This window comes from Bemisia tabaci, chromosome 6 (genome assembly GCF_918797505.1).
Source record: "Bemisia tabaci chromosome 6, PGI_BMITA_v3".
Classification (NCBI taxonomy): Eukaryota; Metazoa; Arthropoda; class Insecta; order Hemiptera; family Aleyrodidae; genus Bemisia; species Bemisia tabaci.
In genome coordinates, this window is record NC_092798.1 from 30,706,761 (window position 1) to 30,734,392 (window position 27,632).

The 27,632-nt window shown below is 43.3% G+C and overlaps 1 protein-coding gene across 5 annotated transcripts in view; it reads right to left on the reverse strand.

The window, feature by feature from the left end:
• The window catches only part of hth (Meis homeobox homothorax), a 386,117-nt gene that overhangs the window by 139,839 nt on the left and 218,646 nt on the right, over positions 1-27,632 (reverse strand). For all 5 annotated transcript variants that reach the window (XM_072301815.1, XM_072301818.1, XM_019061762.2 and 2 more), the window contains one exon: positions 18,543-18,669. In XM_072301815.1, the coding sequence (XP_072157916.1) occupies positions 18,543-18,669 (127 nt within the window). The remainder of the gene's footprint in view (positions 1-18,542; positions 18,670-27,632) is intronic.

Consider the following 27,632-nt stretch of genomic DNA (forward strand, 5'->3'; position numbering starts at 1 on the left):
TTGATCGAATCAATTAATCAGAGTTGGGTCCTTCGAGGATCAAGGTTGCACAGTCTAAAAAGCATCTTGAAGTGTTCATTTCCACATAGACGGAAAATGTAAACGCGCGGTAACTTAGCCTCAGACATCCCCGCATTCCGCAGGAGCATTACGTAACAGTTGGAAACCCCCCCCCCCCCCAATCATACGGGATGAACGATCCGGGCACCGCTTCGTCGGAAAAATAAGGCCAAGGATGAAAATTCCAAGAAACATGATCAAAATTGAATAGAGCGAAAATAGACCAGACGTGGTCGATGGGAGGGGAGGGAGGTAGGAGGAGGGAAGAGGGTTCCGTGGGAGGGGGGCAGCTTTTAAGTCGGTGGTGCGGAGCGCAGACGAAGGAAGGAAGCTAAAGCTCCAAGTCCGGGTTTTTCCCACCACCAAGAATGTCTAGGTGTTTATTAAGGTAGACAAGAAGGGGCTGTCAAGGAAATATGACATGTAATGGAAAGTGACGTTTTATACATTAACTGCGGGCCGCCGGGGTAGGGGAGGGGCGGGGGCGCTGAGGCGGGGAGGCGCCGAGGGGATGGCGCCGGCGCCCCTTACGTGCGGCTCTGGCGCATCGCGCCATGATTTCCTAAATCGCGCGCAGCTTCCTTCGAAACTTTAAGTTAGCGACTCATCAGGGATGCCAGACTGTCTTCAATATCTAATAACAACTGACAACTCTGCAAAGTCTCCACTGACACTCCTCTAATAATCGATTGATAATTTTTCGGTGGAGGAAAAGTGGCCTTCCGCTAATTGAACTCAGTAACGGAGGCATCAGCTAATAATGTCCCATTCCTTCCCCATTCACCCCTCAAAGTGTGCCTTATCTCATCCCTGTCGTTTTTTCTTCCAAATTTCATTTTCGTGATGGCTCCTTTCCCCCTCGCACTCTAATTTGTTGCACTTTTAGAACTTGTCTCTCTTCCGACTGCCGAAAGTTTCATTCAACAACAATGCAAATACTTTTGAACCTGGTTTTCAGCAACCATGCTCAAAAACACAGAGCATTGACGCATGGGAGGGGGCGAGGGCACTTAGTTTTAGGGAGAGAACAAAATTTCAAAGACTTTCGGTGGACTGAGGAATGGGCCCGGTAATTTATATTTTGATATCCTCGGCTCCTTCATGAAATTTGATAATTGCGGTATCAATTATATTTCAAGAATGACCTCGTAATTATTATTTTGTAGTTTTTACGGCTAATTTTAAGTCATACCAGTACATATTGGCATACATTAGGATCTGAGGAAGGATATCTAGATTCAAGAGAAGTTTACCGTAGCATCCTCCTTTCATCCGCATTTTCCTTGTATATGTTGATATTTTTCATATTTACGCGGATTGAACCCGCAAGGGGTAAGATTGAAAAGCATGCGAACCTGACACGTGGGCTGGGGAAAGAATTACCAGTATCTCTTCTTCGGCGTTACACGAGCATTTTTCACTTTAATACTCCGCCTTTGGAATATTGATGCGCTTCATTTGAAATTCCCTCTACTCGGATGCTGACGTCAGTTACGGAACCAGGCCACCCTAGCATTGCTCCAATCTTTCCTAGTCTGAAGGGAAAAAAGGAGCAACCGCACGAAGAGGGTCTCATTTAAAGCTTGATAGGAAATAGCAAATGCTCAATCGGCTCAAAATCTATGACCGAGGAATCCACAAGTTTGAAAATTCAGAATCAATGACTAAACGGATAATTGCTTGCGTGCTCGTTTTCAGTAATGGAGAATTTCCACCAAAAAAATTTGATTGCTCATCTAAGAGTGCTTAACGAACTGACATCGCAGTTTTTTCAAATTTTTTTTCTTAAATGGGAGTAGTATAAAAAAAGATTTGAAAGTGAGGAAATGTGTGCCGCCTTGTGACGTCATCCAGCGGCATTTCTGATTTAAACACGTATATTTTAGCTGAGTACGTTATTTTGTCATCATCATTTCCTTAAAATTGCTCAATTTAGGAACCAAGGATATCCTCATGATCAGTTGCCTAAGTAAATTTATTTTAAACACGACATTTAAAAAACTTCAGACCCCTGCAAATTCTCCATTATACTACATGATAAATGCACTAATCAGCCAGAACGCCACCCTCCGAGAGGGCATTCATATTCAACGGAAACGTTACAAATTCCAATTGCGATTTCGCCGATGACGTCACCAACTGACCGTACCGTTGTCGGTCCGAGAACATAACCGTCAGGTCATACCATAGAAAAAGCTATTTTCACGTGAGAGACGTCGGAAAACCCGAGCTCATTTTGGCAACACCGCTCCGGGGGGCATCGGATCCGCAGCTTGCATTGTGTCTAATACGTCACGATGGCGAGTGGCGAGCGTCGAACCTGGAGCGTCCACACACATACGCCTCAAACCGCGTGTGATTCCGATTTTTTGTTAATTTTTTGGTTTAATGTGAAGAAGGCCATGAAATTGTATCATACACGCTCAATCCCATCTCACACTCTCACACATGCGTGCGCTACACTCTCACATGCCCGCCTGCATTATTCTCCGAGTTTATTATATCGCAGCCCGCTGTATAGCCATACTTTCATACGTGGATCGGCCCATCTCAAAACCCTTCACTCCATGAGCCCTGGAATACAGGCAACTGTATGCGACTCGAGGTTCTTCAGGTGGGGAAAATGGTACGTTTTAGCATCTGACGATTCACATGTGCAGTAATTTTTCCTATGCTTCTAATTTAGCCTCTCGCGGGCCGGGCCAAGCCGTGCCTCGCGTTTCCTTCCCTCCGGGCAATTTCGCTGAGAGCAGTCAACATTTCAGGCGATTCAGACCCGCACCAGAACTAAATGCCCGCACTAATTCCCGCCGAGTTTTACGTCCTCTAAAACGTGTAAAATTCCCGCCGTTTTACATGGCTTTTCCCATTCCCAGGCCCTGCCTCTTTTCGCCGTCCTACGGGGGACGGGGCCCGCTCGAGATCCGGCCGTGTGAATCTCCGAGGTTTTCCCGTATGATCTCATTACTTTAACGGTACGCACCAAAGTCTCAATAGACGGATTTTGTGGCTACGTCATGGTTCAATTGTAAACAAAAACATAACCTTATCTCGGATTCGCGCCATGGAGGGCAAATGCTTCTTGCAATCGAAATTTCTCGTGTTTGATGAGCCCTTACTTAATTAACGACCTGTCAATGACTGAAGTGTGATGAATTAACACAATTATCCACACAGAATTTCTAATTTTTTTTTTCTTTTTTTTTTAAAGAACTTCTACATGAGGTTATGGATTTGTTCTTTTTGAAGGGTGCCATAGAATCACTCGGGACGTAATTTTAAAGCTGTTTCTTGGTTAGATTTTGTGTTCATATATTTGAGGTACTACAGCGTGATTGATGCTCTAAATTCTTAAGAAATGTGCTGAAAATAAAGAAATTATCGAATCGTTTTCTAAAGTGCTATAGAGATACCTTAAACAGAAAACTTATGTGAGGTAGCGCTGAAATTATTGCCTCGTCTACTACATGTTTGTATCATCCTAAGTTATTGCATTCCAAATAAGCAGCAACATCTACTTTCACCGTAGGTTGCAAACGCACTAATTTACGTTCCTGTATGCACCGTCGATAGAGTTCCTTGGTAACGAACGAGTAGACAAACCGATGGTTGAGAGGGTGAAGCGAAACTCCTCTTTCACCGATACCAAGGCGACGGTACGGGGTGGGGGGAGGGCGTAATAAAATCAATTTGTCTGTAAAGGCGAATAAAAACAAACGATTCGACAACGGGAACGCAAAGGAGAACACAAGACACGTCCCGAACGCGCTTTCGATTCAGTGCTTTCCCCCGAATTTCCCGGTCTCTCGTAATGTTTAAAGGTGCCATAAAGGCGTTCCCCGTTGACGGCACGGCTTTTTTAAATCAAATTCGTTTAAATATAAATGTCTAAAACGCGTCGTCGAAACGCGGTTCGCATATGCGACGGGAAAGCCGTGTATCCTCCGGCGTATCTTGGTTTATGTTTCGCCAAGTCGTGTTTCCTTCCTGTCGGCGTTTGTTTGTATGCGCGCATATCCTTTCCGGGGCGGTTCGATAATGCACCCATGATAAATTGCGAAGTTTGTTTTTTTGTCCGTCTAGCAGTGGCGTGACGTGCTTTGCGATATATCGATTGATCTGCCATTTAAACCTATGGAAAAGGATCGATTAGCAGGGTGTTCGCAACGAACATCTTAATGATAGATTATTTATCATGGCCTCAAATGGGGATCAATCGATAATCGATTATTTAAGCCTACCCACTGCCGTCTTGTTCTCGGTTATTCTCGAGTCCCACGTTGATCCCATATCTGAATCGGTCATTGAAACCTAGCGTAATGGGCTATGAAATAGGAACGCTCTAGTGTTCTTGAAGGGTCATTCGAGAGAAAAGTTAGGAGTAATAAAATCAATCGATCTTTACCAAAAAATCGATTTTCATGACGATTTCTCAAAACTGTACTTCAAAAAGACAACGTCGCATTTATATCCGATTTTTCGATTTCTTTCGGCGGGAGAGATCGTCATTGGTTTGTCAACCCTTTCCCGGCCAGCGTCGAGGGGTTGTTTTCAAAATAAACAATCTGAATAAAATATCACTTTCGGTAATTCGTTTATTTTGGCCCCCTCGCGCTGCCCTAATTTCCGAAAATGGATTCGGCGGCACTCCGAAAGCCCCACGCTGGCAATTAGATGCCTCTAACTGCGCCGTTTCCCTAATGCGCGCCCTGAATTCCGACCGGGAGGAGTTAATCATGTTTTCTGTTTGCTTGGTCTTCTAATCAATTTAACCCTTCCTGCCTTCTCCGGTCCCCACTTTCGATCAAAGTTCCCGATTCTGGATTGATTCGTTCAGGATCAATCCTACTGTATACCGCTACCACTTAGACGAATTTAAAGCAAAAGGAACTATATCCATCCTGACATGAGCCCTGAGATCTATAAGAGTACATGCCCGGCTGGGCTCATGCCAAAAGAGAACGTGAGGCGTTCCCAAATGCTCAGACTCTAAGTATATCGTCTCAAAAACTTGTTAGAATTTTAGACTAATTATTATGCAGTAAACGGATTATAAAGAGTGATTTAGTGTTCGTGGACTAAACTTGCTAAATTTGACGGTGAAAACAAGTACATTAACAAATACCTGCTGGTACGGCTAACGCAAAGTATTACTACAATAAATTGTAGTTTTAAATATGTGTTCATTTCAAAGAATTTTTGCCATAAACAATTCACTCATACAACTTGAGAGATGTTGTTCTGGTGGACACGGAACTTACGGCTCACAATTTGTTTTCAAAGGTCAAGGGATCTCTCTTTCTCATTGTATCGAATATTTAAAGGTATAAATACCGTCTAAAAATAAGCAACAAGATATTTTGCTCCCATTTTTCGATAAAATAATGTTATGAATGCATTTCGTTATGCATTAATGTCAAAGTTGCATTGTGAAAAGCTGGCGAAAATTCTCGCTCTCAAAATACCTATGCGCATTATCCAAAAACGTCCATTAAACCAAAACAGGCAAGAAATTCCTAGCTGTCATTCCCTCTATGAGTTACAAAATTCCACGAGCCATTCGCCTATCACTTTTTCCATAATCCTCCCCATAACTATACACTGGTAAGACACTAAATCGAAAGAAATTCGCAGACTGTGCAGAAAGTTCACGTTGAGGCATGCAGTTGCGAGGCGGCTTTGAGTCTGCCTTGGTTGCCTTGAGGAAAATATGATTAAATAACGAAGAAGGCAGGGGGAAGGGGTGAAGAGGGGGCGAAAAGGGGGAGGGATACGTTAAAAGTGAATCATCGGCGGAACAGGTACAGTGGCAAGGGGAGGCGGTGAGCCGGTGCCCTCAAGGGAACGAGCATTTGTGAAATACAATACTGGTAATTACAACCATACACTGATGTATGCAACGCGCGGTCCGCATTCAAACCGCTATCTAATGCGAGTGCGGTCAGAAGTATTACCGCAGTAACTATTGTTGGTTTCCCCGGTGTCTCGAAGACGTATGCCGCGCCGTGATCTACTGCAACCATGCGGGCACGATAACCCTTCAGCGCACGACATTCTCCGCTCGGCCGTACTCGGCAGGAGCGTCATTTGAGTCCTTGAAATTTGCCAAATTTCCTTCGATAAAATACAGAATTTCTGATAAACTTATGAAGTTTATAACTTTCACTTTTTCAGAGATTATAATAATGCTAACAGTTTCCATGCAAGTGTTTTCGACTGAATGCGAGACGATAGCTGAAGTGCGAAACCATGTATCTCCATTGCGGTATTTCAAAAATTTCTGCTCCTTTTTAATTTTTTCGAAGGGATACAAGTCAACTATATAACTTGAAATTTCTGCGGGAGATTCTGCTAATAAAGAAGAAATATCAGGAAAAATTTTAAAAAATAAAGTTAAATAGTTCTCGAATGAAAACATAAAATATGACAGGACATCTACGACGTTGCAAACGGAGACGTGGTTTCGCACTTTGGCTATCGATATACTTCATGAATGTTCGAAAAGCGGAGGCTTCTACACGGCAATATATGATACAAATATTTTAACTCCGGTGTGGGCGGTGAGGTATCGCGCAAAACTGAAGGCGTTTTCGACTGGTGACAAAAGTTTGACGTACAGAACAACGCGTGCCTTGTATACGGATGGTATAAACCCGCATTCCTTCCACCAATCTGTAAAGACGAGTAAGGATCCACCAAGATACGATACGTTTGAAAGAATATTTGAAAATAGTCGTTATGTAATTTCAAGTGTCTAGAATATTATGGTAAAATGCTAATGACTTATCTCTAAAATGGACATTTTCGGAGGGAATTTGGCAACATTTATATATTCATACGACGTTTTTCCTCTGCAAAGGGCACTCCTCTCGGGAGTTTTGACACTGGGTCGGGATCATTCACCGAGGACTATGATTCGTAGCGAATCTGGATTGGAATTCATTGATAAACAGGTTGTTTCCACGCCGACTAAAATTAGAAAATGCAAATGGGGAATATTTCCGACTCCAAAAAAGTCGTCGCGGAGATCGAAATACAAATGAGCACACCTGTGCGATGTGGATGGATTGAATGACGCTCCTCGGTCCATCCGATAGAGTCGGGATGTAAATTAAAAAAATAGCGCTGCGTTGTCACTATGGAAGTAACAGACGATAAAAAAACTCTCATCTTTTTAACTGGCAAGTCGTCTGTTCCCTTACGAAAGAACGTAACTAAATTTCAGTGTTGCCAAAGTTCCACTTGCGAATGTCATGGCGACCAGGAGCATCTTGGGCATTTCCAACTATAAATTTCCCTGATTGTTTCTCTGATCTCATGTGAAAATTAGAAAAAGTCCTGGGAAAGGGAAACGTCCATAGAAAAAGGGTAAAAGTCCGAATAAAAGGGTCATCGTTATGAAGTTTCGAGGTAATTTTTTCCTTTTTTTTTAAAAAAATCGTCCATACAAATTTTGCCAATTTCCTTCCAGAAAATATCCAAGTTAGAGAGCGGCCATGAGCATTTATTCTTGAGAATCCCAGCAGACACTTTAAATTACATTACGACTGTTCGAACTATTTTTCTATTGAAACTAGACTTTTTAATATTTATGATCCATATATTTTTTTCCTTAGTACTATAGTCTCAATTGATTTCCCGTTTATATTATTTTACTTTCATGCATTTGAAAGAAAATTGCTCAGGTAAATCCTTGTACAAATTTTAGTTGTTCGAATCGATTTTGCAACTTCGGAATGGAGTTACGTTTCTTCGTTCAGGATACGACGAAGTGTCTCTCTCATTGCTAGAGGCTTGGCGGACGAGACGCGAGCAAATCAACAACAAATCGCGGATCCGAACCAATAACTCATCGACCAAAAACCGTCAAAGCTCGAGAAAAAAGTCACGCTACCAATTAAGGTATCGAGCGAATCAATCGGACGCATGTCTGCCAAACGGCATTATGACGTGAGCCCTGTTATGCACACATTCTTATGGGTCTCAGGGCTCATGTCTTGATGCACATGGTTCCATTTGGCAGAAATACGTCCAATTAGTGACGGCCGGCAATTAATCGCGACGACATGAGTAATTCTCATCGGTACATCGGAGTATGTGGTGCCGTTGAGCGGATGACGAGAACCTTCTCGAAAGCCGAATTAATTCAGCTTTTTGAAGGGGGGGGGGGGGGGTTGAGGGAGTCCCCTCAGCCTCCCCGGCCGCGGCCATGGACCTGACAGAATTGATTGAGTGCCCTCTCTTTTTTACCGTAAGATGCAAGGGGCATTGCCTCTTGACCATTTGAATAACGCTGGCCGAAATTTTTCTCGCACGTGCTGCTTTTTCCGACCGTCTCTCGTCCGATCGCTTGGTGGGTACACTGCCGTGCAAAGGAAAAACGCCGTATGAACATTCAAGAGTTGATAAATTACTTTTCTTAAAATATACATTTTTTAGACGACTAATGAATATTTTTGCTTGAAATTTTCTAAAACTTTAGAGCACATTGCGAAGAAAATTATCTGGAAAATTGGGCGGAAAACTTTTCCTGAAAATTCGAGTTTTACCAAAAGAAAAGTGGCAACGCACGAAGGTTTACGGCGTTCTTTCTTAGCACAGCAGTATTGTTCGCATCGATTCAGAAGACAGCCTCTGGTATGCGCCAAGTCGTCGGAGATTTTTTATTTATTTTGGCGATTTTTTTCCCGTCTTCTTTGCTCTTTTTTTTCTCGTAAAATTATGCTTTCTACGGTTTCTATGAATATAATGAGTAACAAAGTAAACCACGCAGAATAATACCCTTTTTTATAAATGGTAAATAAAATTTAGAGGAGGAAAAATGGGTAAAATAACGTGAAATTTCAGCACGCATGCTGAAAATTGTAATTTTTCCTCTCCTTCGAGGAGTAAAAAGTTTGGACTGGGGAAGGAGGTATTCCGAGAGGTGTCTTTCTGTTGACGTCGTTCCTTTATTAAGCCCCTCACGAGACCCTCGCAATTTGATTCTGTTATCACGAACACCAGATCTCATTTGAGCCGTTGATCACCAATATTTCTTAGCAGCTAATTACCATTCAAAATGACTTTTACCAGAAACGTCTTCGCGGAGTGAGAGAGGAAAAGGAAAAAGAAAAAAATAAATGATCGCTAAAAAAAACCTTTTAAAATAAGCATCTTATTTGTTATGATTGAGAGCACGGGCAGGAGATGCTCCTCTCATTTTTAATTTCTTCTACCCTCCTTAACAAACGTCCTCCGAGAGCTAAGCATATAATTCTCCCGCGCGGATGGGGAGGGTAAAAGTCCTGATAAAAGGGTCATCGTTATGAAGTTCCGAGGTAATTTTTTCCTTTTTTTTTATTTAAACCACGTCCCTGTCATTTTTCACACCGTATCTTTATAATTAGGAACTAAATGACTTAAAGGAAGGTCCCCAGGGTGAGCGACGGTTCGGGGGAGCGGCGAGTCCTCAGGAGTGTGACACTTGAGATAAAAAAGAATGAGGAGGGCGGTCTGGGAAAACAACGCAACTTTTCGCCTCTGACTCGGAGGTCGGAAAGTTTCGCTAGTCCATTCAAATTTTCGACGAGGCCATGAATAAATCTGAATGCTGAAACGGTGCGTTTAAGTGTTTCCTCGCACTGTTGAAAGTTCCGCTCTATACTCGGTGGGGATGCGGTGCGGTGACTTTCGGGCACCAAACAACTGCCCCATAACAAACTCTCCGCACTCTCTTCAATTTCCGCCACCGCACGGCGAAACTTCCTCAGGGATCTTATCTCATGCTGCACAAAGCAACACCTTCATCCTGAACATCTCTTAAGATATCCCTCTCCTAACTTTCCTCACCCTTCCTTCACACGCCTCCAAAGTTTGGTCAACGCCAAATATTACTGCTCTCGGAGGAAGCAATATCCTCCCAGAACTACCCTCCGATCTAAAAGGAGTACATAAACAGCAATTAGCCTCTTTTTAAATGAGAAATTAGTCGGGTTTGAACATTTGGTTTGCGAATGCTGAGTTTGCAAGACTCGGAATTCCTGCAGTTTTCCTGGAAATCATTTGCCTCGCTGTGAGATACTTATCGAATGGAATTCACAGTCGAAAATTCGATGAGAACCGGACTGCACACAGACTGTCTCATTATAAAATCAAATCCAAAACCGAACTAAACTGGGGAGAATGCCAGCCACCGAGAGGAATGCCCGTGCGGTGCATTGCGTGAGATTGACGAATGAGACGAAATGAAATTCCTGCCGCAAAAATCCGGTATGGAAGGTAACAGCCAAGATGGACGTAGTACGAGTGTGATGTGAAAGGAAATCTTAAAAAAAAAATCTGCAAAAGTCTAAGATCAACGAGCCAAACGAACAAAAAAAAAGGGAACATACTCCCCGTGAGATACCTACTCTACCATGCTATAAGGTAGAACGTCGTATGAACCTTTAGACGTTGCTACATTTCCTTCAATAAAACCTTATTTTACTGGGAAAATCGTGATTTTTTTTCTTCGATTTTTTCAGACAATTTTGTTCGCAATTTTGTATACACTGTCTGGAAATTTCAAGGAAAAATACGCATAATCATTCTCAAAAATACATATTTTATCTGGGGCGATTTGACAACTCTCAACTTCACGGCTTTCTTCCTTAGCACGGCAGAACAATCCTCCAATTGTACATTATACGGAATTGGATGAAAAGGTTCTGACAAAAATTAAAATCTTAAGGTAGGTATCTTATACGAAAAAAAACACAATCGATCGGTAGTATAGAGTTACATTATTTTAATTTGCATAACAGGTTTTTTTCATCCTTTTCTCTGACTTTTTTTTGTCTTCCTCACAAATATGACAGTTGATTACGGTTTAACACGACCAAGCTTTAAATTCTTTATCCTTACACCTCTTTTGCCTCATTTTATTTCGCTATATGCGAGGAGACTCGCGGAAAAAATCGGATGATCATTCTCAAAACCGGGCTGAACACATACCAATCACGATTGGCACATAATGAGTCATCCACCGACACAGAATTAGATTTTCTATTGAGATCTGCATCAGTTATTAGCCACGGTAGCTTCTTGATTCTCCCGATAGCTCGATTGATTCTCTTTTCCATTTTATAAGTTCAAAAAAATTTAGGTTCAAAAAATGTTTTTTTTCCTTGGAAGTTTCAGGAACTTCGGGTAAAATTGCGAGAAAAATTATCTAGAAAATTGGAGGAAAAATATTCAGAAATTCACCAAGAAATCCAAGTTTTATCAAAGGAAATTTGGCAACGCTTGAAGGTTCATACGGCGTTCTTCCTCAGAACGGGAGCATAGATATCGCACTTTTTATTTACAGTGCATGATCCCCACCACAAAATTTCATCCTAATTTCCAAAACAAAGCTTTCGTTCTGTTTATTCTTCCTCAGAGATAAAGAAAAATAAGTCGGGAGCATGCGGACGAGAGGAGCTAACGAAAGGGGGAAAAGAAGATTAGGAGGAAAGAGAAGAAAAAAGATCATGTACCCGACTAAAAAATAATTTAGATCTAAGGATTCATTGTACGGTCTTATTTTTTCTTTCTTTCTTTTCATTACTGCTCGCCCTCGGGCACTATAGAATATTTCCCTTTTGTACATTACCTGATCTGACCTCAGGCCTTGCCGTGGCGTACCTACTATTCAAATGGAGCCCCCTGCTCATGCACTCACACACACGCATGATGTAAGCTCAAACTCCTCGGAAAGTTTGTTGGAAATTAGGGCCTGAAAAATGATAATGGACGCACTTCATTCCGTTCATTATTTCGGTGTTCGAGAGATTTCAAAACTTAAGTTATAGACCATCCTTAGTTGCAGAGGAACGAACTTTGTTCTAATTTCCTCCCCAACTTTTGCTCCTTGTATTTTCCCGTGTTTAGAGGGGATTCTGATTGAAATTCCAAGCCAACACTTATAATCTCTGAACCAAAGTTTTTCATACAGAATACTCGTTTTTCAAAGGGGAGAAAAACAGGAAAAAACACCTGTTCTTCAGAATCTATGAAGTATTGAGAGGTAAAATCACCGATTATCCGAAATTTGATCAAATTTAATCACTCCTCTAAAGATTGTTTTTTCTGCAATTGGCACTCCTTTTCTTTAAATGCAAAAACTTTCACGATTTATTCTCTTGATTAATTAAATTCCTTTGGTTGGCAAAATCCCCCTGTCGAACCGATCACCTACCGATCAGTTAAACATTACTTCAATTTCATCATTTGATATGGCAGTTATACTTGAGCCCGATTTTTCCCATGCAATGAAAAGAAGTACAAAGTTCCAGTTAGCTTTTATCCAACTAACACGAGGAGCCAAATTCGGAGCGCGTTGATTTATGGTTTCAATCAATGGACAATGCGACACTTTGCGAACCCCTGCCGGGCATGAATTTCAACCACTTAGCGTATTTCCCGTTTTTGAAACCTTTCGTTTTCTGAGGCAAGAAAAAAAAAACACTTTTTTCTAAATCCCTTTCAATTCAGGTCTAAAAAATCTGATCTACGCGCTCGCGTTTCAAAGGAGCGATCTCCAAAATCCATTAACTGCTTTGTGCGCCGGGATCCAAGGAGACGAGACCTCCTCGTCCCCCTCCTGGTGGATCGAGAGGGGGCCATTGAAAGGGAATCTGCAGCTAATACGCTCACAATATGTGTTTTCTGAGCTTCTTCTCTCCTTTCATGCGGATAGGTGGACGTCTTTCTGCCAAACGGAACTACGTGCATCGTGACGTGAGCTATTGTATGCACATATTCTTATGGGTCTCATGGCTCATGTCGTAAATGCGCATACTTCCATTTGGCAGAATTACGTCCAGGTTCGAGACCGTGGTGAGGTCATTGTGCCTTTTCAGTGTTTTCAGCGCTTCGTCTACGGTGGAATCATCCTCCTGCCAGGATGCTAGCGGATGCCGCCTTGGGCATCCCGCTCCATCCTGGTTCATGTCTCGACTTTTGAGCGGGATTTTGAACAAGTTTGGCAAATCGGCTGATGCTATGCACGATGCGGGCTAAGCGCGGGTCTGGGACGAAAGTCATGGTGCAAGTGGTCGCGCGCGCCATTCCTTCGAGTCCCGACCTTGTGGGTCTTCGCGCCGTGTCCCTGAAGGTCCTTTTAATCCGACGCTCCTGGTTTAAAGTCAGCAGATAGTTTCTGATCCCTCTGACCGTTTCGTGGGCTCGGAAATCCATCACGATGTGATCAAGCGGTGATCCCTGGTATTAGTGGTGTCAATTCTGCAGTATCATTCTTTCTGAGGGCCACCAATTTTTTCTCTTGTGTTGAAATTGGCCCCACTACGTTTCTTGCAAAATTATGATCGGTACGTGTCAAAAACCGATTTGCTATTGGTGAAAGATCAAGCCCACAAAAATTTGGACCCAAACGCAGACCTGTTTTTAAAGTTTACAGTAAAATTTTCATTCTTTAAAACTTAACGAAAAAAAGTTTTATGAGAGTGAAAGATTTTACCGACTTCGCTCTACATCCCTTTCCGCGTCGGGCTCTTGAATATTACAAAGTCCGGTGCCCAGTTTTAATCTACGGTAAGATTTATAGGGATGAAATGTTGCCGAATTGTCATGAAAAAAATTATATCATTACCAGAACAATAATTCTCTCATTTCCTGCCAAGAACGGCAACCTGGGAGTAATGAAACCGTTCCCGGTTTCGATTGAAACCTATCCTTAAGGTCACGAGCCCGCCGTCAACATACGCGTAGAAAACCTCAAGCACAAGCAACGATGCCAAACCGCACCAAGAAATTCCGAAAAACCGAGGAATTCGACACGCCGAATAGTTTGATCTCGCCAAATTAGGCAACACTCCACGATGACGACCCGTCAAGTGGTCGCCGGATCGGCATAGTTATCAAAACAAACAGAGCGCGGGGCGGCGGGGGGGAGGGGTAGCAAGGGCGCCCCTCCCCAGGGCTCCAGCGGGGCCCGCGGCGGGCCCTTCACGGTCGTAAGGCGTTAGTCTGTTAAAAAGAGCGCAAACAAACATGTAAATACCGTCCGCAGCCGCCGCTGGACCCGGCGCGCGTCAATCACAGCCGTTTTCCCTCCCGAAAAACTGCCAACCTCCCCTCCCTCCGACGATGCAACAAGTTTACATTAGAGTATTTACTTACATTGATTACTGTCGGACTCGCTTCTCGAGGGCTCTTCAGAGTGTCACTTCGGAAACCTCAGCGGAGAGCCCCCCCCCCCCCCCCCCCCCCCGTCGCACCCCCCACGCGAAGCTCTTTTCAAGCGCACCGGTGGAAGGCCCTTCAGAGACCGCGGTTCCGCATGGGGTTGCCTCGCACTTGAATTTTGTTTTTGTTTTTATTGAAAGCTCTTTCCAGCGCCGCCGCCGCCGCCGTTCCAACTGCCGGGAGAGCTAAACACGCTTAATCAGCTTTTGTGCGAGCCCCTTTGCTATGGCGAGGTTATCAACCCTTCCGGTGATTTCTGACGTGTTTTGTGGTTAAAGGTTTGTGGCTTCGTAATAGCTCCCCCGTCCCCTCGCCGATTGGGATTATTAGTTTAATTTGTGGTCGATATTGTTTCGACTTTCCAGTTGTGTATTCCCGCGGGCTATAAGAGTTGGTATTTATGAACATGAATCGTATTGAGACTGAGATCGACATGGGTAACCGACGCTACGGCTAGGTCCTAGGATGGTATCAACTGGATTTTTACTAAATTTTGCAACATTAGTTTCCCTATGCTCACGAGTATTTTTACAGAAGAGCCAGAAATTGTAGTTCCTAATTATATGAGCTCCATTTTGGGTGGAAGCTAACCCCACCCTCGCAGGACTAGACACTATTCCGGGTGAGGGTGTACCGACCCTGAATCTAGTGGATGTGATTAGACCTACCATGTGGGCGCGAGCACTAAACTGTATTTTTGCACTGGCTACTACTTCGGGTGAGCGCATCACAAATCAGTAACAATTATTAATATTGCTGATTGTTCTTGAATTTCATTCGTCAAAATCGACATTTTAATGTTCAACGTCCATGGCACCTCTTGATTTCAAAGCCATGCTACCTTTAGAGAGTATTGACCACGTCCTGCTCTCTGGGAGTAATTCACGCGTCAAAATGCTATTCTTCGATTTAAAATTTTCATCCATTTTCGGGTTGTATACGCGATGATTTGGGACAGTTTCGCAGTAAAAGCTTTTCCTTGCTCACTCGTAGCTACCTGGATTCGAACCCTCGTAAGAGTGCCGGGGCGTCAAGAACAAGAGAAGCCATGGATGCGCCTCAAAAAAATCGAACCGCGCGACGCGGGAAACAGATTAGTCAAATATTTGCCAAAGTGGGGAAATATGCATCGTCAATATCTGCAGAGCCTCATCCAACTTTGTCCGTCTCATCAGTTGTCAGTATTTTATTGATGTTTGTTTGACTGGCACCGGGGAGGGAGGGGGCGGGGGGGGGCGAGCTGCATTGATTAATAGAGCGGACGCACGCGCGCTCTGGCGGAGGGCGCACGCGCGACTCTGAACTATATTCATGCACGCAGAGCACATCCCAGTGAAAACATGTAGCATGGATGTCAAATCGTGCGAAAAACAATTTAAAACAGTGCAAATACAGCTTATCTACAAGGACGCCAAATTGGACCACATATTGCAATTAGGTACTACAATTTCTGGCTTATGCATAAAAACACCTATCTGCAAAGAGAAACTGATAGTAGATATGCGGTTCCTAAACTGAGCCAGAACCTAGTTTCAATGATCGAAAGTAATATTTCTAAGTATTTAGCATCGATTTGAGTATATCGCACATTAGTGGCTGTATGTGCCAACGCATTAAGGCCAAAGACTCATCACTGGGCAAAAAATCAAAAATAAAAAAAAATATATTTTTAGTAAACACTTTTTAGTAAAGCAAAGTACGGGGAGACGAGGTTCAAGAGAATGTGAGAAAGAATAGGTCACCCTGTAAAAGATACCGCCTAAAACTGACCGTAGTTATCCAGTGATTTCATTGATACACTTGGCAACGGTGGAGTGCACTTGTCCGCCTTTTTGCCTTGATATCACGGGGCTAAATTACATTGATTTATCGCCCGGTACGAAGCTAAATAAATAACCAGTAATGCAGACTTATTCACACTTACACACGCACACTTGTTGAGGGCACACACACATGCGTCAGGCACCTGCGCCACAGTGTCATTTAGACACCACTAAATTATAAGCCAGTCATAAGGTTAAACAAACTCCTAATGACGCCCCTCTCATCCGTCAGTGCATTGTTAATAACTTCATTCCGGCATTTATTTCCGATTTTCTCGCTCTGCCTTGGTTCGGGCGCGCTTGGAAAAAGTGGTGTCAATTGATGCTCGAAATGAGGACATGTGAACTATTGTCTGCGGCCCTGTACTGTTGGAGAACCACGTGAATCCGTGTGGCTTTACATTGGCTTTACATAGTTCTTGTTTAAGCTAGGCAAAGCCGATTTTAGGTCTGCCATTTCCAACGCTCGTTATTTCATAATACAATATTAGGACACTTATTGAACTTAATTTTTAATCTTCTTCATTTTTGTGTTAACTTTAGATTCTTTTTTTCATATTTTTCATTAAGCGAGGGTTACGGTTGCGATGGATAATATGAAAGACGTGCGACATTTCTCATTAAAATTCTGGATTTCCAAGACTAACAGGCAAAAATACATTTTTAGAGGAGTTAAAGAGGACTCTAACACGTTTTTGTTAGTGCAACAGTGCTGTTATAACAGCATAAAACTGAATCTAAAAAAATAAAATTAACAACACCCTAGCACCCAAATTGTTTAATAATTCTTCTTCCCCGTCACGAAATAGCGTAACCACATTCCAATATTGCCAAATTTCCTTCGCAATTCTATTTTTACCAGAAGAATTCTGGGAATTTTTAACTGAAATTCACATCGATTCTTCTTCTGATCTCATGTAAAAATCTGTCAATTTCGAACAAAAATTGTACAGGTATATTCTTCCAAAAAATTGAACTGTTTGATTCAATTTTGTAACCTTGGAATAAAGTTACGCTCCTTCGTTCGGGAAACAAAGAATTGTCATTGTAGCAAAAGTTCGTCTGTATTTTCACAATTTAACACCCACGAATCATTCATATCTTGTGTAATAGATCTTTACTCTCTACTCCAGAGATTCAAAGAGACACGATTAGGACATTTACTGAGAGCCTCATTAAGGTTCAGGGTAGGCTTGATGTTCTCTCATAAACGGTTCTCTACAGACAACAGCCGAAAAGGCGTATCGTGAGGAGAAAAGGGTGGGAAAACGGCTCCTTATGGCTTGGAAATTCAAATTCAGACGGCAATAAGAAGGTATGCGAGCTTATGAGAGGAGTGGGGAAGCACTGTAATTGAAAAAGTTCCCCCTTGCGAGAGCTTTAAAGTTTCCTTGTCTTAGGAGGTCTGGGGACATCATTTTAAATAAATGATATAAATATCCCTCGCTCCTCGCGAAAGCAAAACATGAGCGTGCATTTATACCTCTATGCATGGAATGTATTATTTCTGCTCACGGTATTATTTTATGTGCGACCATCATAATCTCCGAGTTTATACCCCACCGCAGGGGAATATTCGGCTTATTTTGGGGGCACTATGTGGGTAATCAATTTGCAAATTACAGACTACGAGAATGAGGGTAGTTTTTCGAGTGGGTTACGTCCGCCTGTACGATATTGGTTGGGGAAATTAAATTTAAGTGGTGCATTTATTCATTCTATCCCGACTACAGGCGAGCATTATTTTCAGGAAAGTCTACACATTGTTCTTTCTCACTGCAGTTGAATTCGGATAACACGCAAAAATATTATGCGGAAATGAGTCAGCGGTTAAATAAACAGATTCATCTAAAGATCAGCACAAAAAGTATAGGTCTCATACTGGAATTTATTCTATGGAGCAAAGAAAAGCATTTCTATTCCATAGGTTGCAGCTATCTTGGAATACTCGTTTGTGGCTGAATCGTAGTCTTGCGTTGACTAGTTGCTACTTCCGTATATGAATTTTGATGCCTCCTGTACTTCATATTGACTTCATATACACATGAGCTTTATTTAAGTTTTCAACAAGGTGGTAAAATAGTGCTTAGCACACATTATTTTGTGAAGAAAACGAGGCCAAAAATTTCATATCGAGTCAAAACTTTTGAGCTCTTATTAATGCTCTGACGCTCTAATGAGCTCAAAAAACTTGTTTGACTCCAATTGACATTTAGGAAATTTTTGGCCTTGTTTTCCCCGAAAAATACGGTGGACCCAGCACTATTTTACCACTTTACGTACAGTTCGGACTACGTTTATTAGTGTCCCCCCCTTTTTTCCCTTGTTCTCTCCTCGTTTGAGCTTTAATGGTAAATCATGATGGTGGTATTCACTCATAAAATGGACTGGATGCATAACGTTTTTCTGAAGCAACGCTACCGAAAAAGAGACAGGATGACTGAAGCTTACCTGGATCGCTGTGGTCTAGACTAGGAGGAGGTTGTTGAGATAAGGGACCGGGCGTGCCCCCTGATCCGGGCGACCTAACGTCGTCGTTAACGTGCCCACCGTAGGAGAGGGACGAAGAAGGTGGCCTCTGTAACACACAAAAATTCATCAAATTAAAATACGGCTGGCAACATCAAATGAAGTCACGGAAACAAGTAAAATATTGCAAGTAGCGTTGGAGCCTATGGTATGAGCGTATTCTCTACTTCAAAACTCCACACCATCCAAATATTCCCCCAAAAAGTATGCAATAAGACTATACGGGTCATAATTTCTGCTCGGGGCCGCAAGCTCACCTTATATTAACAACAGTTAAGATGACCGACTGATACACAAGCACTTAGAACAAGATCCTCTCTCGTGATACAATTATATCGACGCGGGTGTACTCTGATGTATCATCTCTAATTGAAGGCGCACGCTTGAACGACAACCAAAATTACGCTTGTCTAGAATTCTTGGCTTTCAAAAGTTGATGCGATTTCTCATGACTTCAGGAACACTATCTTTGGCTTTGCCTTATCACACCAATACCCGAGAGTTAAAAAGCACTATATACAGAATTTCCGAAAAATCGAACTGTAGGCGTTTTCGAGAACTCCAATGACAGTACCACATGAGTTAAATGCTATACGGCTCTTTCTGACGTCGTTCATGATAAATAAATTTCCAAAAATCAGGATTTTAAATGGAAGCAGTGAGGCTAACGAGAGATTTCCTCGAATATCTCAAAATGGATGTGAAGGATTTAGGTAATCTTTTCGCTGTGGGATGCTGATATCCATTTTTCGACCTTATAACTCCCTTAATACGTTACCGAGGAAATGGATTCCGATGGATGTTTGCACATGAGCGTATGATTCAGTATTTTACGAGATTTTCCTTACCCGCTCGATGAAAACACGATCGGAATACACCTCTCAAACACTCCGTATGTTACTGAAGTGCCGGTGGCGCGACGGTGTGTTTATCATTGGCTATCGATATTATCCTTCTGAAGCCATGGTAAAGAATCGATTATCAGGGTTTTCCTCTCGAACACGCTGATAATCGATCCTTTTCCATTGGTTCAAATGTCAGGTCAATCGATTCATCGCAAAGCACACCACGCAACTTTGAAGTACCTGGGTTTCGCGATAAAGCCACACGGCGGCATGACAATAATCGCCGCGTGCAGTGTCGTCGCCTCTCCGCCGTACCGCCGCGCCGTGCTAAGGAAAAACGCCGTATGAACCTCCAGGCGTTGCCAAATATCTTTTGATAAAACACGAATTTCCTGGTAATAATATTAATATTTTTCTTCCAATTTTTTATATAATTTTGTTCACAATTTCACCTAAAGTTCCTGAAAATTTCAAGGAAAAATATTCATACTTGCCTCAAAAATAAACATTTTATCGAAGGAAAATTGGCAACTCTCGAATGTTCATACGGCGTTCTTTCTTAGCACGGCAGCGTAAGGACGTATCTCAATTTCCTGGTGATCCCTGTCTTACATATAAATTCATGCCTTCTGGGGCTCATTTGGAAATAGAGATACGCCCTTACGTCAGAAGAGCGACGGTGTGTCTAGTGCCGCGCGCAGCAGTCGCGCGATGATTCGAGTGACGATGACGACGCGACAGAAGTCTGAACCCGTTGTTTGACTACCCGGAGATAACAGGGACGGCTCCTCTGCTACCTGAGTTTTATCGCACCTGCCTGGGTGCACCGATAACGCAGCATTATTTGGGCTTTACACCGATAACATGCTATTGCTCCGGCCCTATTATGAACGACTTAGCGCACCCACCCATTGACACACAAAAATCACACCTTTCGACACCCGTTGATATCATTTTCCGGGGTATGGTAGCATCACACGCGGGTGTAACACTTGTCGCGCTATTTAGGTCAGGCAGGAAGATCTGCACCGTTCCGAACAAATTTTATGAATCTCCACGGTTGCAGAAAAGTCAGCTGGGAGAAAATATCCACTTCTAAGATCTTAACCATGCTCTTTAAAGTACGGTCAACATCAAACTCTCAATTTTGTTGATCTTGACGGCAAATCGCCTTCAAATTTTCGCAGATACAGCCCAGGCAAGCACTGAGTCGAAGTTGTTGCATGGAAACGCTTAAAAAGGTGCCAAACCGGGTGGAGAACATGGAAAATACTGGGGGAAAGAATGGATAACATTCTCAGGTGAACAGTTTATTATCATATACTTTTTCCTTTTTTAAAAAGACAACAAGAACTACTGATCTGCAGGAGTAGTTATGGAAAGAATAACGAATTTTCAAGAAAATTTGGCGTTGGTGTTATTTTAAGAATGAGGAGTTCAATTTACTACGACTAAGAGATTAAACTGCTAAAGAATCGTGAATGTAAAAGGGTTTGCACTCATCATCTTTAATTTTATGAAATGAGGAAGTTGACATTTTTAGACGAGAAAATTTTGAGAATCTAAGAGCTTGAGTTGAATAAACTGTGTTTCAGGGTGGAAAGGCGATAGTCAAATGCGCTGGCAAAAAAGCACTCGCCGAATTCGACCTTCCCCTAGCCGAAAGACTCCACCGGGGTCTTTCCAGGAATCTGAGTCCCGCACGTCAAATTTGAGGGAATCAGAAGCTGCGGGAAAGTCCCCGAGGGATTACGAGTGACAAAATTCGAAACGAAAAGCCCCACTCCGAAGCGGAAACATGGCCGCATCCACCTGAGTGAGCCGGGCGGTGCAGCGGCACCGTGCTGGGTAGGCATCCCGCAAACCTCGAAAGTGAGCGTGTCCTCTCGGGTTTCCACTAAATGCGCTGGTCCCTCGGGCCCGGGCTTACGATGGGGCCGGAGAGTGGAAAGCTCGACTCGTTATCGTTATCGATACGTCCCTATCTCAGCAATGTTATATATCGACATGTTCGATATCGATTTAACAATCGACTCGAATCCCGCGTTACGGTGCGGCGGAATTTCCCGCCTTGAGATTCTCGCAGCTCCGCTTACGTAAGGGGGAAACTACAGTTTGTGATGAGCTCTATCGGCCTTAAACCTGCGTGTTTCCTAGGGCTCAATACAGCGACGTCTTCACATATGGGTGGAGGTACTTTCTCGGCTATTTCGCGGTTTAGACGGGCCCGTAGCGGAGCGCCTATGAAATATACATCACTATATTTTCAATTGTTTATTTTTGCCGTTTCTGGGTCTCTTGGGTCGTTTAGAGTCGAGCCGCCTCGACTGCGACCTTAATTTTGAAATGGCAGGAAGGCGAATCTGCTTCTGTGGAAGAAGGGCTAGAAAAGAAACCTGCTCCGTCACAAAATTCGACGGTGTCGCCAGAAAACTCTGCTGTATTATAGTTTGCAGAGAGCAGTGACTGAAACCACGAGTTAAGTTTTGTTTTCGTTAGTATTCCGACGCAATCATTACAAAATTGGTTTGTTAGTTCATGAGAGTAGAAAATCTTATAATTTCCAAATCCTGGCCTATCCATTTACTTAGTAAAGACAGATACACAACATTGTTGGTATAGTATTTAGTAGCAGTTTGCAAATTCGATCAAAGAGGTGTGAACATCCATCGCAAATTTCACTTGCACCTACGCAAGTGAAGAAAGAAGGCGCGAAGGTAAGTGCGCCTTCATTACTCACTTATGCAATTTCAGCTACTTAAGAGCCAAAACAGAGCTTTCACACGATTTGCGTGTCTCAGCGCTGCTTTTTATGTAAGATTCGGGAGGCTCATTGTCGAGTCCATCAGAGAATGCAAGAGCGGGAGGAAAATCCTCTAACTAATGATTTTGCAACAATGATGCTTGAGGAGAGCAAATGAAAAGAGGAAATATCAGTTGAATGGAAGCTATCAGCCCTATGGAAAGAGCATCCCATTTGTAGAGACAAGAAGCTTTAGCCAAAGCACTTTTAGTATTGAAAAAGAGAGGAGAGGAACTGACAAAAATTCAATTTGCCAACGCTAAAATTTATGGTTTTTACGGAGAGGTGTTGATGGGAGCGGTAAAAAGATGGCCGGAACGGGATCCGAGGAGGTGATGACCGCTCTAGACAGAATATATTAATAAAGTTAACGGCTAGGACATTATATCGACGGACCCACGAGCCAATTCGGGAGCGCGTAACCGCTTGATTTATGACCGGTTCACGCACACACGATCCTGCACTCAGTTGCATAAACATACACGCTCCCCGCCACTCTCTCTCGCTCTCATTCACTTAAAACAAAGTCACCGCAATCCGTGGCTTACGCACGCTGCTCCGCTCTATTTTTATTTTCCCTTAATTTATGTCTTGTTACGCGGGACATTTTGTTTTATTAATCGTAATTTATGGTGATTCGGGAGCACTACGAGGAACCGACAGATGTCAGACGAAATTTACCCGGACCTGCCCCTCACCTTAGCCCCGTCTAGCGGGTACTCCTCCTGACATGGGTGCTAATGGCAGCTTCCGCATTTCTTAAATTGTATCAAGGCTGCTGGTATTCAGCGCTCGGCTATTGTCTCCTCTCCGACTTGGTGTTAAGCAATTCAGTTTCGCTCCACGCCAATGGGATGCTACTTAACACATCGCATACTCAGAATTTTGCCACATTGATGAGTTTATTAGGCTACTATTCGGCGTTTCCCCAACAAAAGAACGTAACTTCATTTCAATGTTGCTAAATTTCCCCTCGCAAATTGCATTTTCGACCGAATTTCGGCATTTCAAACCGAAATTTCACCGATTTTTCTTTCGATCCCATGCAATCGCCACTAAAATTTTGGACCAAAATGAAAGTGTAGATGCAATGCAAGTTCTCTGAGCTGTTACAAAGCATAGTGAAACTTTTTTTCACATGACTGAATGAAAGTAATTTAAAATTCCTATCAGGAAATCTTTGAAAGATCACAAATCCATCTGTTCAAAATTTATGTCACACTTCGATGTCTGTTGATAACTTAAGGCTGCCCGATCTCTCCCAAACGTAGGCTTATGAAATATTTACAGTGAGACATCATGTACATACTTACGCATAGCTTATACACGAAACGTTTCGTTACTGCTGAGTAAATGCCAGAGGATCGAGAATTCATGTGCATGAGATATACGTATGCGATACATTCTATTTATTGAGAAAAGTCTTTCGTGACGGAGAAAAATTGTCAGTCTCGAGCCGAGAGCAAAAAAAAAACTCGGCAAAATCGCGAACGCTCGTATTGAATCACGTTACCGGCCCCTCCTCCTCACTACACCTTCCTCTCTCTTTAGTATCACTATATAGTGAGGGCGGTGGTCGAGGGATTTCACTCAAGCGTGAATAAAAAGTCAAAGCGAGACAGCCCGGCCCGCAGATGAGTTTCTGCGTAGGAATTCTACCAACGTAATCCGCGCCTAGAGTAAAATATCAAATCATTGACGTAGTCTTGCCTTGCGTCCTTTAGTTAATTGGCCAGGAATTTGACGGGACGAAATTTGGCGTGGGGAACAGACCGAAATCTAACGGAGAGGCAACCCGGCTGCCAAACCTCCGAGCGTCCCACGTTACGAGGAATAAAATTCGGGGTTTTCGGTGGCGATCTGGCAGCAGGGAGCGGCGCGCGATCAGGGGTAAACGACGCTGAAAAGCGTTTCAGCGGTCTGCGCGCGGCGGCGGGAGCGGGGCGGGCGGGGATAATCCCGGCGAGTTGAAAATATAATTTATGACGTTAATTGAACGTATGACAAATTTCCGCGGGTGCAGTAGCGGGGCCTGCATCGAGCATGCCAATAGAGTTTGGCAACGGGTCCGAGCCGAGAGTACGCCGATCGCCGAGCCTTGAGCTCATGACCAGGTTGACCGCATGACCCCCTCGACCCTGTGCCCCGTGCCCCCCACTACCCCCTCCTACCCCCGTCCCCGCCCCGCCCCTTGTCGTCGCCTGGTCACCTATCCTAAGTTCCAAGCTCCACCTCGAGGGCCTCACCTATGCGTTGCCGTGCCACCATGGAATCCTTCGTATACCCCCTCCCCCAATGATAAAAAACAACGAAAAAAATTGATAGAGAAAAGCTGCGAAAGGGATTTTTTTTTCGTGTGGAATATGGGAGAGCTGCTGGGAAACATTTTTTTTAAACCGAAGCTATTCGTATAGTAATTTTTGTGATTAAAATCGTTAGCAAGTTTGTTTTCACTTTGAATGATCGATTAAAGGGTGCGATATACTGATAAAGTCATCCATCAACCTGGGATTTTCGAATTCCACTGCTATTGCTCTCTAGCAATTATATTAAACTTACCGGCGCGACATTTTAGAAGCTGGCCACGGTAAAAAGTTTGAATATATAGTACGGATCAGAAAAAGTATATGTGGCCGGTTTCAGGTCTTGGCCATTTGATTACAGGGGGACAAGAAAGAGATGTTAGGGAGCTACTTGGGTATTTACGGAAAAGGGGTGAGCTTTTCTACGAAATAATTCGAAAGTCGATGACAACTCGAACTTCAGAAATTATTTGAGAGCAGGAAGGGTGGGGCTCTACAGTTAAATGTAGTTCATGGGAGGGGGAGGGGCAGTCCACAAGTAAAACATTCTGAAAAGTCACGAAGGAAGTACTTTTTCTTGGAGATAGAGCAGAGTGTCCAATCATGATCGGTTCAGCCTAAAAAATCCGTCTACCGGTTACACCACTGGCTGAAGCTAGAGTCCCTGTATACTGAGAGTCAAGACAATTCGGCTCATGGATGTCACAAACGGGAATAAAGATTACAGAAATTGAACGCTTTTCGTAATCTTTGATCGGCCCATTCTCAAATGCCTTTCTCCGTTCCTCCTCTCATTCCGTTTGTTCCTTGCCGAACCCGTAATTCCCTGGTCCACTCCAGATTATAATCTTTGCAATTGGTGAAAATGTAATCTTTATTCCCGTTTGTGACACTGTGGAGGCCTAAAATACGGGAATCAATCAGAAATGGACTCAAATTGTCTTGACTCTCAGTATAAAGGGACTCTAGCTGAAGCTTCTGAACGTTTCAGCGAAGCTACTTCAACAGCTTTGTTGGAAACTTGGCTTGGAGATTAAAATATGATTTGGCAGCGCAGCTCGGGCTCACTTTATTATGATCGACAGGGCGATTTGAAAAACGCAGCCAACTCGTCGTCGGCCGCGCTGCGCTGCCGTGCATTTCGCCGGCGTCACCCACGCCAGCGGGCACTCTCCCTCCCCGCCCCCGCAGCGGCATTGTCGAGAATGCACGGATAATTCGCTTACACTCGCGTGCACGCCAGGAATCTGGGGAAATACGCGAAAATCGACAACGGCCGCGGCTGGTCTGGTGCTCGCCCGACGCGAGAGGTTAATGAGACATTTGAGACGCTCTTCGGAAATAATCAAGACACGAATTTGGCAAAGGAACCGGCTCAAAAATTGCACACAACGTGCAGAGATGACGGCTCCGGTCGTCCGTCATTCGTTCCAATTAAAAAGTTTTGGCCGGGCTCGGACGAGAGTGACATTCTCGCGCCGCACAACGGATCGAGTCTGTAGGAGAGGTCGGACAAATTTCGGAAACTTTAAACACTCTTAACTCCGTTTATACACAATTTTGAGATTCTGAAAGTGGTTCCATTGGTTTTTTCGTACAATTTGCTTCCAGAAGCACCCCTTATCATTTAAAATGTCACGAATTAAACATCAAAATTTGCAGTTTTAGTTAAAAATTTCATGTCCGAAATCTCTAATTGACTTCGGTCCACTGTGCGCCGTTCCCCGACGCCTATATGCTTGCTTTTAAAAAGTAAATACAGTCGGGCTCCCGCCTTGCCTACTCAGTGACAGATCGCTGTTACCCGGGCGGCTCAGAAAATTTCTGACAGGGGTTTTCTTTGCTCATAGGCCGATACAATTTTTCCGAAGATCCCACAGAACATCAAAGAACCAGATGGAACGGACATTTTTCTTTAAAAAATTGAGTTCTGCGAGCTTGTCTAGTGCCACATTCCCCTGCCAAAAATATAAAAGTCGCAAAGGGGGCGTCCACGAATGACGTCAGGTACGTTGGTGGGGGGGGGGGGGCGGTTTCGAACTGCCTGACAAATCCCCTCGAAGAGGTGTGAGAGGGAGAGAGGGGATCTGACATGGGGAGACGTAAGAGTCAAAAATCTGGAGGAAGACCTGGCGTCATTTATCAAAAAATACTTAGACTTGAGGTTTGCTCTCTGCAGTAGACCTTGTGCAGGAATTAAACTTCAAACAAATGTATCTTCGTTCTCAATTCATCTCTCTCAATTCCCTTTCATTACATGCTACTTACTCGAAAGATTTCTTTATTTCGTATGTAGAAACTCTTCCATTCTCATAACTAAAATTTTGAGCAAACTTTTTGCTATCCGAGCAACAGTTTTGGATGGTTCAAAAAGATACCACTCAGCATGTCTGTACGTTTTTTTTATTAATTCCAGGGCCCACTTTTTCCCACCACTAATCGTCTCATAAACGTTTTGGGTCCTAATTTGACGAAAATTCACTGACCATTTTCTCTGTTGAAAAAGGGCACGCATGACCCTATTGTTAGATAGGGTTGCGCTCCAACAGCTCATTTTTAGCCCCGCGTCGCCTCGAGCGTAATTTTGCATGTAAGAGAATGAGATGTGAGGTGAACAATCCTATTTTCCCGAAGCGTTCGGAGGTACGCCTCGTTCTGACGCGCGGTCCCCCAAACCGGAAATAGTTGATTCACTCCGTGTTAGCATCTTGCACACGCGTTTCCGGCTTATAGAAATTTAACCACCTGGACTCGAAAACCCCACCCCTTGACGCCACCCCCTTCAACCCCCTCGCGTATAATTTCTCCCGCTACCTCCGTTTTCTTCTCCTCCGCGTTAATTTGAATAAATTGGTTCGAGTCCGGATCAATTGTCGTTGTAGTTTTGTTTCAATACTTAATTTCTAGTACTCTCTAAATATTCACCCCCCTCCCCGGTTAGTCTTAACCAACTGGAGTTTTATTCGAAAAAGATTAAAACTAATCTTGATAACCGCTTCCGCATGAAATTCTAGGAGCGATAATAAGTTTGTAGAACAACTCCGAAACAAGATGATCCGTT